The following is a 17,384-nucleotide window of genomic DNA, read 5'->3' on the forward strand; positions in this document are numbered from 1 at the left end:
CCCACATTTTACAACTTACTCGACATCACAGAATTCATATTACAGAGAAACTTTACCTATGTCCAGAATGTGGCAAAGCCTTTAATGAAAGCTCAGCCTTTACTCAACATCACAGAATTCATACTGGAGATAAACCTTAATATCATGAATGTGGCAAGTGCTTTAACCATAGCTCAGCCCGTACTCGATATCACAGAATTCATACTTGAGGGAAACCACGTCAAATCACAAATTTTCAAAACCTTTATAATCACTCAATCCTCACTAATCATCATAAAATTCATACTATATAGAAAACTTACCAGTGTACAGAAGGCAATAAAAGGGGCGCCTGTGTGGCTCAGTCGGTTAGGGCACTCACTTAGGCTCAGGTTATGATCCCAGGGTCCTGGGACCAAGCTCCTCATTGGACTCTCTGCTCAGTGGGCAGTGTGCTTCTCCCTCTCCCCCTGCCTGATCCTCCTCACTACTTGTGCTCTCTCTCCATCAAATAAATAAATAAAATCATGAAGAAAGAAAGAAAAAAAAGAATGTGAGAAAAATCAGTTAAGGAGTGCTCACCCATTCATGCCTATGAGAGAATTCATATCGGATGATAACTTCACAAATACAACCAGTGTGGCAAGGCCTTTGTCCAGCATGCACGGCTTCTAAACAGAGAAGTCATACTGGAAAGACACCAGATGAATAATGTGGCCAAACGTCTAGCAGGCACACAACCCTTACTCCCATCACAGAATTCACCCTGCAGAGAAAATTATGGATGTAATGAATGTGAGAGAGTGCCTATGGACAGCTCCCTCCTCACTCCATGTGAGAGATTTCATATAGGAGAGTAACTGTACAAATACTAAGAATGGGGATGCCTGGGTGGCTCAGTGGGTTAAAGCCTCTGCCTTCAGCTCAGGTCATGATCTCAGGGTCCTGGGATCAAGCCCCACATCGGGCCTTCTGCTCTGTGGTGAGCCTGCTTCCTCCTCTCCCTCTCTGCCTGCCTCTCTACCTATTGATGATCTCTGTCTGTCAAATAAATTTTAAAAATCTGAAAAAAAAAAATACTAAGAATGTGTCTGCCCTCTCAGTTGGGACTCCCAACTTTCTTAACATTGTAGTTTTCTTATAGGAGTAAAAGTGTGAAATGTAAAGCACATGGCCAAGCCTGTAACTGGAATTCAATGCTTACTCAATATCTCAAAATGCATATGAGCTTCAAACTCTTGGAACATCATGAATGTGGAAAGACCTTCATTTTGGTATACATTGGAGCAAATACCAGAGAGTGCATTACAAAAGTAAATTGAAAGATAGCAATGCTTTAAAACTAACTAAACATCAAATGCCAATAAATGTTACAGAAATCAAGCCAATGGAATAAATTATTCACTCTATTCAGAAATGAGTCTGTATGAAAATAGTCACATAAGGAGAAATCAAACACTTAGAAAAAGGTATGTGGTATTCTGTTGAATGGATTAGTGGATGGACTTTCACATATGTATAAGGGAATTCAATATTTTTTTTAAAGATTTTATTCATTTATTTGACAGACAGAGATCACAAGTAGGCAGAGAGGCAGACAGAGAGGAGGAGGAGAAGCAGGCTCCCTGCCAAGCAGAGAGCCCGATGCGGGGCTCAATCCCAGGACCCTGGGATCATGACCCAAGCCGAAGGCAGAGACTTTAACCCACTGAGCCACCCAGGCACCCTGGGAATTCAGTATTTTTTAAAAATTTCTTATATTGATCATATTTGAGATTCGTGACTAAGAATATTAATGTGTTTTCCTCTGAAATCACTCCAGAAAATTTCTCCTTTCCTCATGGGTGTGTAAGACCATGTTGTTGATTCTTGCTACGTTGAAGATATTAGATGTCCTGCTCCATTAAATGGGACTCATCTGTACCTAATTTTCCATGGAAGATGAACGTATGATCTACAACATATGAAGTACATCTCAGTGGAGATGGTGCTTACGATTATAACACTGATGTAAGATTCCATGGGATAGGTTTTCAGGGCACACACTTCTGCATGTATCGAAACTAAAGAACTTCCTCAATATTAGAAATAGGAGGTTTTCCTAATTGTTCTTTAAGGAAAAAGAGGTAGCCAACCAGTAAACTACGAAAGTATCTTCCTAAGTGCAGTCGTTAGATAGAGTATGACTTGATGTGGTTAAATGAGGAAATCCTGACAGATGACTGAAGGAGGGTAGCTAACTCTTCCCTACAATGCCATACCATTGAACATACACATTTCTGAGGAGTGTACCTCTGTCATGAAATTTTTGGAAATAGGTACTCCCACATCCTTCTTGCAACACTTGAATGCTTTTGCACATGCGTATTTTGTATTTCGAATGGTGACAATAGAGTGGATTTGAAAAACAAGTGTATGTGGAAACATAATATATTTTCATTAATAAAACACTTTTTTAACATATGGATATGGTTGTGTCGTGAATGATGTGTTATCCTACGTCTAGTGTTCATCTATCTCTTTGAAGGTTGTAGGGAGCTGATCGAATCAATCACCTGTTTGATACTGGAGTAGAACAATAATCCTAGGAATCCATTCAGTCATCTGAAAGTTTAAGGGATATGTGATTTTTCCCCTAGTCTATGCTGTGATTTTCTCCTCTTTGTGAATATAATATTACAGTGGATGTACTACCGAGGTATGTAAACGTAGAGATATTGTTGGTGTTTTAGCTCACGTACTCCATGATACTGCAACTTGGCATTGATTTTGTGTAGCCAGCAGTTTTGCAGGGCCCTTACACTAACAGGAGCCCTTTTCACTAGTGCATTCCCCAGTCAGCATACTTCAGGGTGACAAGTTAGTGGAACATCTCATATGACATCTGCACTCTGTCCTTGTAAGCCACCATCTCTCCTTTCTCCCAGTGTTTCCCTTCCTACTTCTTATAGAGAAGACTCCCCCTCCCACAGCACTTCCCTAAATCTGTTTTAGTCAGAATGGCATGTTCTGGACTTAGACTTGGGAATCTCTAGCACTGCACCATGGCCCTAAATGAAGGTATGTGCCCCATGTCCTACACTGATTGTTGTTTTGATGTGTCTATGAGGTACACATGTGAATATCACCATCCTATGTGTGTCATAGATACCCCATAGAAAAGAGAAATCTATCCCAATAGGAATGATGAGGTAGCCCAGGGAAGAGACAGAAAATATTTAAGCTGAAGAATTAGAATGTAGAGGAGGACAACTATCCCTAGTTGCCTGTGACTCCCTAGATGTAGAAAAATAACTTGTACTTGTTTTATGACCTACTTATCTTCAAATCTCCAGTTGTATTCACGGGCATTTTTCTTTCTACCTATGTAGGCACTACAACCATTCTTTTTTGCCTATATTATTGATACGGTGTCCTCAGAAAATGCTTAATTGAGATTAGACCGATGGAAAGCAAATGGGTATTAATGCAGACATTAATGCAGACAATGTGGGATGTGAATCTAAGTAAAATTTGAGGAAGGTACCATCCTTCAAGAGAAAGACATGACCTATTAAAAGGAAATGTGAGGAACTCTTATCCACATTGGGAGGGACCTGGAGGTGGCTCCCTTTAGTCACTGCAAAGGCACAAGGAGCTCTTTCTGGTGTCATCTGATGAATATATGTTATGGGGAAAAGAAATGGAAAATGTGGGTTTCTCAGGAGTAGGGAAGTCCTGCTTTATCCTGATGATTTGGTCGATGTCCTGTGTCTTCCTGAGGACTAATGCTGTTGGATGTCAGTGATTACTCTACTTCCCCTGGCTAGATTCATGACAAGGGATGGGGGAGGGTGTTGGATGATGCAATCATGTGGGCATCTTTAAGATGTCACGTGGTAGAATAGTTGTTTGAACTGAAGAAGACTTCTGGGCAGTGGCGTAGGCCGGATCAGCAAGGCATGTGCTGTGGTTGCTTCCAAGCCCTGTTTCCCAGGTAGTTAACCCCAGTCAAGGTCAGATCCGGTGTGGTTGGGTGATCATCAGGGAAGCTGCTTCACTACTGTGTGGGACCTGCCTCCCTTTTCTCAGAGCCATGATCGGTGTAGTTCTAGGGGCGCCTGGGTAGCTCAGTCATTAAGTGTCTGCCCAAGGCTCAGGTCATGAGCCCTGCATGGGGCTCCCTGCTCAGCAGGAAGCCTGCTTCTCCCTCTCTCACTCCCCTTAATTGTGTTCCCACTCTGTCTCTGTCTGTCTCTGTCGAATAAATAAAATGTTAAAAAAATAATTTTAAAAAATATAAAGAAATTGGTGGAAACATTTATAGTCTATTACGGTCTGCAAGAGACCACACCCTTGAGCGGGAAGTATATAAACAGGAAAAGTGTAGCTCTTAGGGGCTCTGGGGGCGGGTCAGTTAAGGGTCTCACTTTGACTCAGGTCATGATGTTAGGTTCCCAGCACAGCCCTGCAGTGGGCTCCCTGCTCAGTGGTGACTTGGTTTGTCTCTCTTCCTCTGCCCATCACAACCCACAAGCAGGAGTGCCTCTCTCAGTCTCTCAAATAAAATATTAAAAAAATTAAAGTGTAGCTCTTTTTCAGCAGAAGTCCCACCCACGTGCTACTTCAGTCAACTTACTACGTTGCACCATAAGATATTACAGAAGTTCTTCCTGACCAATGTGCTGAAGGATCCGACAATTTTCTGACCCAGAAACCCAAGCTGGCTGTTACCCTTTGAAAAGGCAATGCATACAGGATGAGTTTTGATGGGAATGGAATATCAGCATTATTCAGGAAGCGAGCCACTTGGAAAGAAGAAAGACTCATGTTCAAAAATCAACTCCAGGGGCGCTTGGGTGGCTCAGTGGGTTAAGCCTTTGCCTTCAGCTCGGGTAATGATCTCAGGGTCCTAGGATCAAGTCCCGCATCTGGCTCTTTGCTCAGCAGGGAGCCTGCTTCCTCATCTCTCTCTCTGCCTGCCTCTCTGCCAACTTATGATCTCTATCTGTCAAATAAATAAAATCTTAAAAAAAAAAACCCTCCAAGGATTTGGCCAGGCCTTCAGAATTTTAAAGGAGCTTGAGGACAGTGAATCAATAGGAGGGAAGCAGGGCAGTCTGATACAGTTCATGATCGCCTGTCCACTCACTGTGCCTCCTAGGGAACTTGGAGGTTGTGTATGGGTCCCCAGGGGGGGTTGAGCCAGAAGGTGGGATTACCAGTCCTTCTTGGAAGCAATGTGTGATGTATAGATGTACAAAGAAGGGTTTAGTCCATCATTCATGGAAAGGTGCACCCCGAAATTTAAAGACTATTAAGTTGGCCAAGGCAGGGTTTCCATTTAAATTAGAAAACTGTCTTTTAGGTTTGTCCTGTGTTACAAATGGTATTATTTCCTTCTGCTATGATGCTGAGATATATATATTCATATACATATACACATACCATATGTATATATATAAAAATCAATTAGATGGAGGACCTTTATTAGGAAGAGAGCTGATCATGATGTGGGAAACCAAGGCAGAAGAAAACATACTAATATGCTTATACCTACAGGTCATTGACATGTCCTTGAAACAGGCAGACTGACATTTCTCCAAGGACTCAACTGCCATGATGTTAATAGGTTGCTAATGGGAAAAGACAATCCTGACCTGAACTCCCCAAACCCCAGCAGGATCCTGTAAGTCTACTTTAACATATAACATTTCTCTTGGAAATGCTTTTCTTTTTTTTTTTCTTTTTTTTTTTTCTCTTAACCCTGCTAGCTACTTATTGGCAATCATCTCCCAAGCAGATGGCCCACTGAGACACATCAGAAGGGTCCCATGACTAAGGTTTTTTAGATGGTAATAAATGACCTTTTCCCAACTACTGCTAGCCCCCTCAAGGTCCTAAAACCTTGCTTTCAAAATTCCTTAGAGACTTCTGCTATTCCAAACTCCCTCCAACTTGAAAGTATATAGTGGGCCATGCCTCATGACACAGTGCAGCTCTTTCTGGCCCCAAGTCCTGTCCCCATGCTTTCATAAAACACCTCTTGCACCAGAGACATCTCAAGAATTCTTTCCTTGCCATGGGCTTCAAACCCTAATGTTCTTTCCTACATGGATACCGGAGATTAACAGTTTCTATCACGAAGAGTTGCCTACCTGTAATAGACACAAGAAAAATGTTCATCATCATTAGCCATCAGGGAGATTCAAGTCAAAACCACATTGGGATACCACCTTACACCAGTTAGAATGGCCAAAATTAGCAAGACAGGAAACACCAAGTGTTAGAGAGGATGTGGAGAAAGGAGAATCCTCTTATACTGTTGGTGGGAATGCAAGTTGGTGCAGCCACATTGGAAAACAGTGTGGAAATTCCTTGAGAAATTAAAAATAGAGCTTCCCTATGATCTTACAATTGCATTCTTGGGTATTTACCCCAAAAATACAGACATAGTGAAAAGAAGGGCCATCTGTACCCCAATGTTCATAGCAGCCATGGCCACGGTCATCAAATGTGCAAAGAGCCAAGATGACATTCAACACATGAATGGATAAAGAAGCTCTGGTCCATATATACAATGGAATATTGTGCCTCCATCAGAAAGGAGGAATACCCAACTTTTGTATCAACATGGATGGGACTGGAGGACATTATGCTGAGTGAAATAAGTCAAGCAGAGAGAGTCAATTATCATGTGGTTTCGCTTATTTGTGGAACATAAGGAAGGACATTAGGAGGAGAACACTAGGAGGACATTAGGAGAAGGAGAGGAGAAGTGAATTGGGGGAAATTGGAGGGGCATATGAAGCATGAGAGACTGTGAACTCTGAGAAAGAAACTGAGGGTTATAGCAGGGGGTTGGGGGTTCGGTGAGTCTGGTAGTGGGTATTAAGGAGGGCACGGATTGCATGTAACACTGGGTGTGGTGCATAAACAATGAATCTTGGAACACTGGAAAAAAAACTGCAAAAAAAAAAAAAGAAGAAAAAAAGAAGAGTTGCCTTGCCTTCCTTGAGGAGAAACATTGTTTCACAAACATATCATCTTTCTGTTCTCCTCTGAATATAATCCCTTTGGAAATTTTAAATCGTACCTCCTCCTTCATAAGTCACAGTGACACAGAAGTGTCACCTCTTTGAGCCTCATCTTTCTCATTCCCATACTTAAGAACTTGTTTTTTTCTTGTGAAACTGTCTGACATCATTGAAAACAGTGCAGGAAAAACAAATTTTCCTCTCCTCACATTCATTCTGTTGTGTGAACTGACCTCCATGCTTCAGACCCAGAACAGAACATGCAGACAGAGCTGGGTATCAAGGGCAGCCAGAGCTTCATTGCTTTGCCAGCCAAAGAGGCCTCAGCAGGTCAGGGCCATGAAACCTGCAGCCCACCCAGAGGAAGGGGCTGGGGGTTTGTAGGGAAATACGGGATAATGGCTGATTTCCAGAGGAATTGTGTCTGTGTTGCCAGCCCTGTTCATCATGTTGTCGGGGTGGAACCAGGTCCCTGCAGCCCGCGGCTCCGATGCTGACGCTGTAGGTGTGAGTGGCGGTGGCAGGGGACCCCTCCCTCCCCACAAAGCAGGTGAGGAAAATGCAGGGATGGGTGTCCTCACGGGAGCTCACAGTTTCCGAGCTGCTCTTGACACAAAGGACTGAAAGTTGGGCCTTTTCTGCATCTCCGAGTCCTGCCTGCGGGCAAGCGGTGTGAGGAGAAGGAGCTCTGCTGCTGAATTTCAGGGCGTTTTCTCCTGATGCAGCTGTGATTCCCCCAGATCCCTCATGAGGACGAAATCTAGAGGTGGAGGCAAAGGCAGAAATGGCCGGTTCTCAGCTGAGCCTGGTGTCCCCGCGGAGCCGTGTCCTCTGTTTCTCCTCAGACCCTCGAGTTTAGAAGCTGCAGATGTGGATGCCTCCAGTGTGGGTGCTTCTCGCTTCCACATTCACCTGTTTTTAAGATCTGGTCAGAAGTGATACTCAGGGTTAGGTCTTTAGAATGCTTCTCTATGTCCCAGAGCCTTCTGTCCTGTCCCCAACCTGCCTTCAATAGGCATCAGCCGTTATCACTTTGAATTAAAGTCCTGTGAGGAGTGACAATATTCCGTTGGTGGCAGATCCGGAGGGAAAGGTGTCAAGTCCGAGATTCCTGCGGCTTATGAGGTCTGGTCCTGGGATATCAGGGAGGGAAATCATTTCTCATTTGGGCTCATCTGGATTCTGGATCAGCTGTGTGCAGCCGGGGAGGAAGGAAATGCAGACAGAAGCTCGGTGGGTATGAGTCCAGAAAAACTTGGAACATTCCTATTCTAAAAACGGGTGTGTGTGTGTCTCCATCTTTAGCATGTGAAAGAGATATTCTACTTAAAATGCACTAGAGGAGGGTGCCTGGGGGTTCAGTCAACTAAGGTTGGACTGTTGGTTGAGCTCAGGTCAGGATCTCAGGGTCCTGGTCTGGTATCCCCGCTCCTGGCTCTGTGCCCAGAGGGGAGTCCGCCTGACATTCTCTCCCTCTCCTGCCCGCATCCATCTCCTCTAGAATATAAATCAGTCTTGGGGACCGAGGGTGTTTCAGTTGGTTAAGAGTCTGCTTTCTGTCTCCAGCTCAGGTCATGATCCAGGGGTTTGGGATTCAGCCCCACATTGGGCTCCTAGGTGGGCAAGGGCCCTGCTTCAATGTTTTCTCTGCTGCTCTGCTTGTTTGTGCTGTCTCTCTCACTCTCTTTGAAATAAATACAGTCTTTTTAAAAAAATTTATTTCTTTGAAAGAGAAAGAGTGAATGCACAAGTAGGCTGTGCTATGGACAGAGGCCAAAGGCTCCCTGCTGAGCAAGGATTTCCACCCTCCCTCCCGGCCTCCACTGCAATGTAGGAGGCATTCCCAGGACCTTGTGTCTTGGCCTGAGCAGAAGGCTGATGCCCACTGACTGAGCCACCCAGTTGCCCCTATAAATAGAGTCTTTAAAGAAGACAAAAATAAAAATAAATCTTAAAAATTAAAAGAAAAGAAAGGCATAAAGTAGTTATTACTAGCACAGGGACACTGTGCTATCTCAGTGCAATGTCTGTGTCAGTCGCATGGGGCCCCAGATGTGGGTCCATGATTAGCGGGAAGCCAGTTCCACAGGGCTGCTGGAATTCCCGTGAGGCAGGACAAAGGCTGCGGAAGTTTCCTGAATATCTAAGAGATGAGCCAGCAGGAGGGCACTGGAGAGCCTGTCTGAAGAGGGGGATTTCCTTAAAGGGAGAAGGAAGGTGAGGAGTTCTGGGGAACCAGAAACTTGCTCCTTTCTGCTCACTGTACCTGGATGTCAGAAGTCCATTGGTTCCTTAGACTCTTGGGAATTCTAAGGTGGGTCCCCTGATGGCCCTGTCTGGACTCAGCCAAGGGGACACTGGGGCCCTTCCACCACTCCTTTGCTCAAGCCTGCTTGCCTAAAAGCAGAACCTACAGAAGGAAAGTGTTTGATTTGTGTATGTATATCCACCATATTTGCATAATTAGATTTACATTCTGAATTCCTGCTTTCAGTCCACAGGAAAATACCAGTGATGGTGTGTCCTTTCTTGTGTATTAGACACTGAAAACAATTTGTTTCAATTCAGCTGATGTGAACTTCTTTTATTGGCTTGGTTCTGTCTGCCAGATCCTCCCCTGTAACGTTCCTATTTTCTCTCCTGTCATTTGTAAGGAACATGGGATACTGAGGAATATGCAGGAACTATCGCTGTTATGCCCCAATAATGGGTCCGTGATTAAAGGAGCAAGACTGATATAAAGCCACGGTCAAGCAAAGCTTTATTTTGTGCCAAGCATCAAGAATCTAACAGAACGTTCTGGGCTGCAGCTCTTACAAGAGAGGGCGACCCTTCTCTGTTTCACAGTCTAGCTCTTAAGGGCAGAAGCCATACGGTCAGGCCTGGCCACGCACAGGTGACCAATGAGATTGTAACACACTCAGGAAACTCCATAGTGATGCTGGGTGACCAACTGAGTTATTTACCCTAGTAGACATTCGACCCAGCCTATTACACCTTGATTAGGAATGGCACCAAAAAGGGTTCCCAAAGGGTGGGTGCCCCTACTCCTTGGTAGCTAGGGAGAGAGTATGCAACCCCCTACTGATCAGATGTCTCCACCTGGCCTGACTCACTCTTTTATCTGGGCTTTGTTACCTGAAGCTGGTTTCCGGGACTTGTTTTTAAGTGAATCCCATGGGTGAAGGGAAGCATCTTGCTAAATAGGTCCTTAAAATCCCATTTCAGGTGTAAACTTCTTTCTTCTGCTTTTCTCTTGCTTGTAGGTTCATTCTTTCTCTTTCTTTCCTTCCTTCCTTCTTTTTTCTTTCTTTCTTTCTGTCCTTCTTTTACACATTTTCTCAGCTGAGGGACAGAGAGAGAACACAGGAGTGAGGAAATGGAAAGAAGGAGAAGCAGATTCCCCACTGAGTGGGGAACCCAACTCAGGGCTCCATCCCAGGATTCTGGGATCATGACCTGAGCTGAAGGCAGACCCTTAACCAACTGAACTATCTGGCTCCCCCTTGCTTGTAGTTTCTGATGAGGAGAATAAAGTCAAAGGATGAGTGAATAAAATTAAATTTCCTTCAACTTCCAGTCTGTTGGTAAATACCTGAGAAAGGCAGAGTAGGACATTCCTCAGGGAACTCACAACTGCCTCAAGGTTAATGTTTTTTTGGATGCAAAAAGCAGCCTTAGCCTAACAGTAGACCTCCAGGATCCTGTAATGCCTCTTTAACCTATGAAAATTGCTTTGGAAACTTCCTTGAACTCTATTCCCTAAATGTAGCTTGGCCACCATCCTTCAAGCTTGTGGCCCACTGATAGATATCTGGAGGGTCTCCTGACTAAACTGTTACTAAACAGTGAGTGGCCTCATCAAAACACCAGCTGGAAGGCCTTGAGGGTCCTGGAAACTTGCTTCCAAATTCCTTTGAGCCTCCTGCTAACCCTCACCCCCTCCCCACCTGAAAGCATAGAACCAGTCATTGCTCACGTTCCTCTCCCCTTGCTTTAGGACCACAGTGTTTGTACCACGGGTATCTCAACAATCCTTTCTTCATCATTTACTCCAGAGCCCCAGTATTTCACATCAGAAACATGTCTAGAATTTCTTGACCATTGGCTCCTCTCCCACATCCCAATACTTTGCACTGGACAAGGAGGGCTGTCACCTCTGTGTAGTTGACAGAGTTGACTTCTGGGAGTGAAAGGAGTGAAAGTTCTCAACCAGGCAGCCCCCTGCCCCATAGGTTTTCTTTCACACTCATACCATGGAGATGAAAAGGTCAGGTCTGGGTCTAGCTGGTGACACTAACTTCCTCTTCATCTTAGGGACCATCTTAGGGGCACAGTTTGTCAATGGTCACTTGGTGACTGTGGTTTTTGTTACAGGGACTGCTGACCTTCAGGGATGTGGCCATAGAATTCTCCGAGGAGGAGTGGGGATGCCTGACCCACACTCAGCGGCAACTGTACAGGGACGTGATGTTAGAGAACTATGGACATCTCCATTTCTTGGGTGAGGAAGACTCCTTCCAGGTTTCCAAAGCCCCACACAGGGTTTTGTTCCTTCTTGTGAAGACTGCCTCTTGGGAGATTTCGCTTGGAATGACTGGATTCCAGATCCAGGCAGAAAGGGAAAAAAGTAGGGGTTTGTGGATGGAGAGACAAATCTTCATGATGTTTCCTTTTTAGCCTCAGCTTCTCCTTCCTCAAGGTAACATCATGGCTTGTGAAGATGAGTGGCAGTTCTCAACATTGAGTGACATAGAATGGTGCTGCTTACATCTGAAACTGAAATTTCCCCTTCTTATTATCATGTCTACTACTTGGAAGTGGAGGTCAGGATGTGAACATTGGAAATGCCTCCAGTGTGTTCTAAATGGACTGTTGGGCAACAGCTTTTGGGAAACCATTTTCTAGAATTGTCCATCATTTCTACTCTACTGAACACAAGACTCATGGAAAGTTAGAATGGGCAGCAATGGTCATTTTCCTTTTTCCTCATAAACAGGTCTCCTCCTGTCAGAGCCAGACCTGATCATGTTTTTGGAGCAAGAGAAGAAGCTATGGGATGTGAAGAGAAAGGAGACTGGAGGCTTCCAACCAGGTGGGTGGGAATGGGTGAGGCAGGTGACAGAGGGGACGTCCAAGTCTTAAGGAGGAAGGTAGACCTTAAGCTGTGGTTCGAGTAGCTCTCCTTGAAGGAATGTCCGTGGGAGACATGCCCAGATTTATGTCTCTGTCTCTCTCAGAGGGACATCTGCTCTTCAACTAGGCTAAAGTCTTTGTAAATTCTGGTTCATCATGAGACAAGTAGGTCAGCATCGATGTATGCACAGTGGGGTTTGGTGCAGAAATTTCTGTTATTCCCCAATAATGGGTCTGTGATTAAAGGAGCGAGACTGATACAAAGCAAAGGTCAAGCAAAGCTTTATTTTGAGCCAAGCATCAAGAATCTAACTGAACGTTTGGGGACGCACCTCTAACAAGAGAGGGCAACCCTTCTCTGTTTCACAGTCTAGCTTTTAAGGGCAAAGGCCATGCGGTTGGGCCTGGCCACGCACAGGTGGCCAATGAGATTGTAACACACACAGGAAACTCCACAGTGATGCTAGGTGACCAATTGAGTTACAATTTACCCTAGTAGACATCTGAACCAGCCTATTACACCTTGATTGGGATTGGCGCCCAAAAGGCTCCCAAAGGGCGGGGCCCATACTCCTTGGTAACCAGGGAGACGGTATGCATCCCCCCCCACTGATCGGATGTCTCCACCTGGCCTGACCCACCTTTGTTTCTGGGCTTTGTTACCTGAAGCTGGTTTCCGGGACTTGTTTTTAAGTGAATCCCCTGGGGGATGGGGAGCAGGGACAGTTTCTAAATAGGTCCTTACATTTCCAGAACACTGGAGACAGATTTCTAATGTTCTCTGCCTTGGCTTTCTAAGGTTGGAGGCTTTAATATTAGTCTTAAACAAAGCAGAGATTTAGTAACTTCATCAGATAACATAGCACTGCTCTAAAATGAGAAAATATACTGCTTTATTTCCCTTCAAGTGTTCTTTTTTCTTATTTCTTTTCTTCTTCTTCTTCTTCTTCTTCTTCTTCTTCTTCTTCTTCTTCTTCTTCTTTTTCTTCTTCTTCTTCTTTTTTTACCTATAGAAACTTCCAATCTTTGAGTTCTGTTCCTCAGTGGTCTAATAGTGCAATGTCTCTCTTTTTTTCCTAGAATTCCTACATAACAAATGCTATTGGGGGACTAGCACATTTAGTACTTGGACTTGTAGCCTTTAATAAAGTTTAATTTATTATCTCATTTGTTAATAACTGCATCATGATTCTGTCTTCTGTGAACTTCTTGCGACTTTGTCATGTGTGTTTTCACTTTCTGATTAGTTCTATATGTGATTTAGCTCTATATTTTGTACATCAAATGTCCTGATACAACATGCACATGTGCTTTTTAAGTAGTGAGTTAGACAATTAGTAAGATTCCCATATATTTTGTTTAAAAATTTTATTTGTTTGAGAGACAGAGAGAAAAAATGAATAGGGAAAGGGCAAAAGGAGAGGGAGAAGCAATGTCCCTGCTGAGCAGGGAGCCCTGGATACAGGAGCCTAAGCTCATGACCTGAACTGAAGGAAGCTGCTTAACTAATTGAGGCCCACAGGTACCCTGAATCCCCATGTTTGGAAAATCCTTTTTTTCAATAATGCGATGTTATTTCTGGGAAATTAATCATGAGCTTTTTCTTCTACTTTCCTCAGAATGTATCAGAATTTAACCCCAAATACTAATTTCATATAGATGTCTCTCAGCATATTTTTCAATTTCCATGGTGTTAATATACTGAGAAATGAAGAGGTTGTTTGTTTCCTCTGTCTTACAGAATGGATTATAGGGTTACATTCTGTGCAGGAGGGGAAATATATTAATAACGTAGTACATTTCTTTCAAGCTTTTTAAGTGTTCATAAAATTTTCATTTACAGCTTTTTATAATTGATTTTAATGAGAATTCTTTACGATGTTATAGTTCAGGAAGACATGCCAATCAAAAGCTTGTTTTTCATGGGTACGTGGACACAGTTTTAAATTATGGTTTTATGTAAGTTTTCCTTTTCTGTCAGACATCAATGTTTTATTTAGAATTTCTTGGGTTGAGTTTCGTCTTACTCTAATTTGGTAATTTCCTAATAATGTGTTTCTTGTGTCTGGCTCATTCCACCATATTCGTTAGGTGTGGATTCAGTCTTACCTGTGTGTTTTGTTACAGGAAGGGAATTTTCAGCTCAGTATATTTCAAGACCATGTGAGCATAACTCAAAAAAAATGATGTTTATGTTTTTTCCTGGTAAATTTTGTGTGTCTTTGTCTTGTGTTTGTATGTCACACATACATACTGTGTGACCCCTACTTTTTATCTCCTTGGTGAGTGGTCAGTGAATGTTGTACCATGTCTAGGTGAGTTATCATCAACATAGAATTCATTTCACCGTGTTTTTCTGGGTGAATTTTTATTCTCTCTGCATGAGAGAAAGACTGTTTTGAATTCAAAGTAATTTTCAAACTATACTATTGTATCATGTTTTGGTATGAAATATGAAAGATATATTTTATCTGTAATTGTAAGATGAATACCCATGATATGCCTTGGTACCTTTCTCATTGCCTTTTGTATCTTCTGGGAGTATTTTCCTTGTGGTTACCCTAGAGATTCCTTAAAACAATATTGTTGTAAAACAGTTTAAAACTCAGTGTCAATTCCATTGGAATTCTTCTTCCTGTCTCTACCCCTGCACCCCCCCACTTCGATGATACAAATTCTTTTATGTTGTGTACTTTATGACCTACATTTGTGATTTTAATACTTTAAAAAAAAAAAAACAAAGCTCTGTAGCAGAAATAAACGTGACTGGTATCTCATTACAGCACTACAGGTTTGTGTAATTGTCTACATATTTTTGCTCAGCGGAGAGCTTTGTGTTCTTGTGTGGTTGCAGTTACTGGGTAGAATCCTTTTATTTCATCTACAGAGTGTTCCTTTAATGGTTCTTGTAGGACAGGTGTACTGGTAAACATAGAGGGATCTTTACCTGGGAATGTCTTCATTTCTACGTCTGCGGAAAAGAGTTTTGCCCGGTAATGTATTCTTGGTGGTATTTTTTGATCTTTCAGTACCTGAGTGCATTATGCCACCCCATTCTTGTTGGGACTGCTGGGATCCCACTGCTGCTCTTCTAGGAGCTCTTGCACAAGGTGAAGTGCATTTGCCATGCTGTTTCAAAAGTCTCTTTTCATCTGTGGTGTTTGATGGGTTAATTACAACATGTCATCAATCTTCCCATTCTTTGTATGTGGTCTGCTGTATATACCATAGTTTTATAAGGAAGTAATTTGAAGGGTGCCTGGGTGGCTCAGTGGGTTAAAGCCTCTGCTTTCATTTCAGGTCATGATCCCAGGGTCCTGGGATCAAGCCCCACATCGGGCTCTCTGCTCAGCAGGGAGCCTTCTTCCCTCCTCTCTCTCTCTCTGCCTGCCTCTCTGTCTACTTGTGAGCTCTCCCTGTCAAATAAATAAATAAAATCTTTTTAAAAAAATTTTAAAAAAGGAAGTAATTTGAGGAAATAAAATATTAAGGCAGTCATAGTGCAAAGACATCTACTGTGGTGCACTGGATTTATTAAGATAAACTTGTGTGTTGTAAATGGACCATTACTGATGAAAAGCACATTATTCAATGGTTAACTGTATTTGTTAGTAGACCTGAAAGGATTCAGGGGCAGATGGATCTCTAGAGAGGGACAATTATTTTCAGTGTGATTCGTTTTTTCTTTTGACTCTATTAGTACATGTAGATGAGTGTCCAAAGAAAGCCAGAGTAGCAGAAGATTCATGAGATAAAGCAGCCTTTTATCTTTTCTTTATACTGCTTTGGTATCAGGGTACTGCTGACCTCACAGAATGGTTTTGAGTGTATTTCTCTATTTCAGTACATACAAATTTCTTTTTTATTGCTAAGATTTTGGAAAGGATTGTCATGAATGGTTTTTGCAAATATTAGTTTCTTTTTGTTGTACTGAACTAATGCCCAGGGTTTCTACCTAACAAGTGCTAATTGAACAAAGTCACTAAAAATATAATGATATGGCCTAGTCAGAGAATTCTTAGGGACTCTCAATAAATTTTACCCTGTATGTTTCTCCAGTTCTGTGAGCATAGAGAACACAAGCAGAGTTTTAGGGTTTTTATATGCACAGAATGCAATGTGTTATACGTATATTTTTAAAAGATTTTATTTATTTATTTGACAGAGAGAGAGAGAGACCACAAGTAGGCAGAGAGGCAGGCAGAGAGAGAGGGGGAAGCATGCTCCCCACTGAGCAGAGAGCCTGATGCCAGGCTTGATCCCAGGATCCTGAGATCATGACCTGAGCTGAAGGCAGAGGCTTAACCCACTGAGCCACCCAGGCACCCCTGCAATGTGTTATATTAAGCTAAAGACTGATTTTGGAATCAGAAAACTAACTAGGAAGAAGCATGTGTACATACATATGTGTGTGTACCTATATCTTCAGAAGGAAAAGGAATCTTGTGTGTCTGTGTGTCTGTGTGTGTGTATGTCCCAACACTAATGTGACCACAAGCACAGAGGGTTTCTGAGAGGGACTTCTTTTATTTATTTATTTATTTATTTATTTATTTATTTATTTGACAGACATCACAATTAGGCAGAGAGGCAGGGAGAGAGAGTGAGCACGAGAGGAGGAAGCAGGCTCCCTGCTGAGCAGAGAGCCTGATGCAGGGCTGGATCCCAGCACCCTGAGATCATGACTTGTGCCAAAGGGAGAGACTTAAACTACCGAGCCACCCAGGCACCCCTGAGAGGGACTTCTGTGGGGATAACTCAGCTTGACCTGTGACTTAGTTCTTGCAGAGGTTGTGCAGATTGGCCTGGGTCAGAATCACCAGGAGCACTTACAAGTCTTGGATTTCTATGGCTAAACTTACACTACCATGTCAGTAGCTCTGGGGTGCAGCCACCCACCTTTCCTTTCTTACATAGTCTCAGGTGGCTGTCTAGGGACTAGACATTGAGAACCTGTATATGGGGACACATTCATAGTTGGGTTCTTCAGGGAACTTAGTAGCATGTGGGTAACATAGTGAGATACTCAGGTGTGTAGTCTTGGGTCTCCAGGTGTGAATGTGGACTCCTGTGTTTTGGGCCTTTCCTGTATTGTTCTTTGGATGCCTGACCTTTGTGTCTACTTCTGAGTAGTCAACCTGGAAGCCACTCAGGCTATATATATGTGGTGTGGGCTGGAATGTTGACTTTGAAGTGTCCTTTCATGAAAGCTGTTCTGTGTGAGGACGGCTGCATGGACCATGGAGTGTCAAG

At 43.1% G+C, this 17,384-nt stretch overlaps 1 protein-coding gene across 1 annotated transcript in view; it reads left to right on the plus strand.

Moving 5' to 3' along the window:
* LOC111140176 (zinc finger protein 724-like) overlaps positions 1-16,987 on the plus strand; it is a gene marked incomplete at its 5' end in the record, with an annotated part of 27,588 nt that extends 10,601 nt beyond the window's left edge. Inside the window, 3 exon segments of the mRNA XM_022492517.1 lie at positions 11,373-11,499; positions 11,995-12,090; positions 16,911-16,987. Of these exon segments, the coding sequence (XP_022348225.1) occupies positions 11,373-11,499; positions 11,995-12,090; positions 16,911-16,987 (300 nt within the window).
* Between the last annotated feature and the right edge of the window lie 397 nt (positions 16,988-17,384).

This window comes from Enhydra lutris, unplaced genomic scaffold (assembly GCF_002288905.1).
Source record: "Enhydra lutris kenyoni isolate GAN:26980312 unplaced genomic scaffold, ASM228890v2 scaffoldscaffold221, whole genome shotgun sequence".
Taxonomy (NCBI): Eukaryota; Metazoa; Chordata; class Mammalia; order Carnivora; family Mustelidae; genus Enhydra; species Enhydra lutris.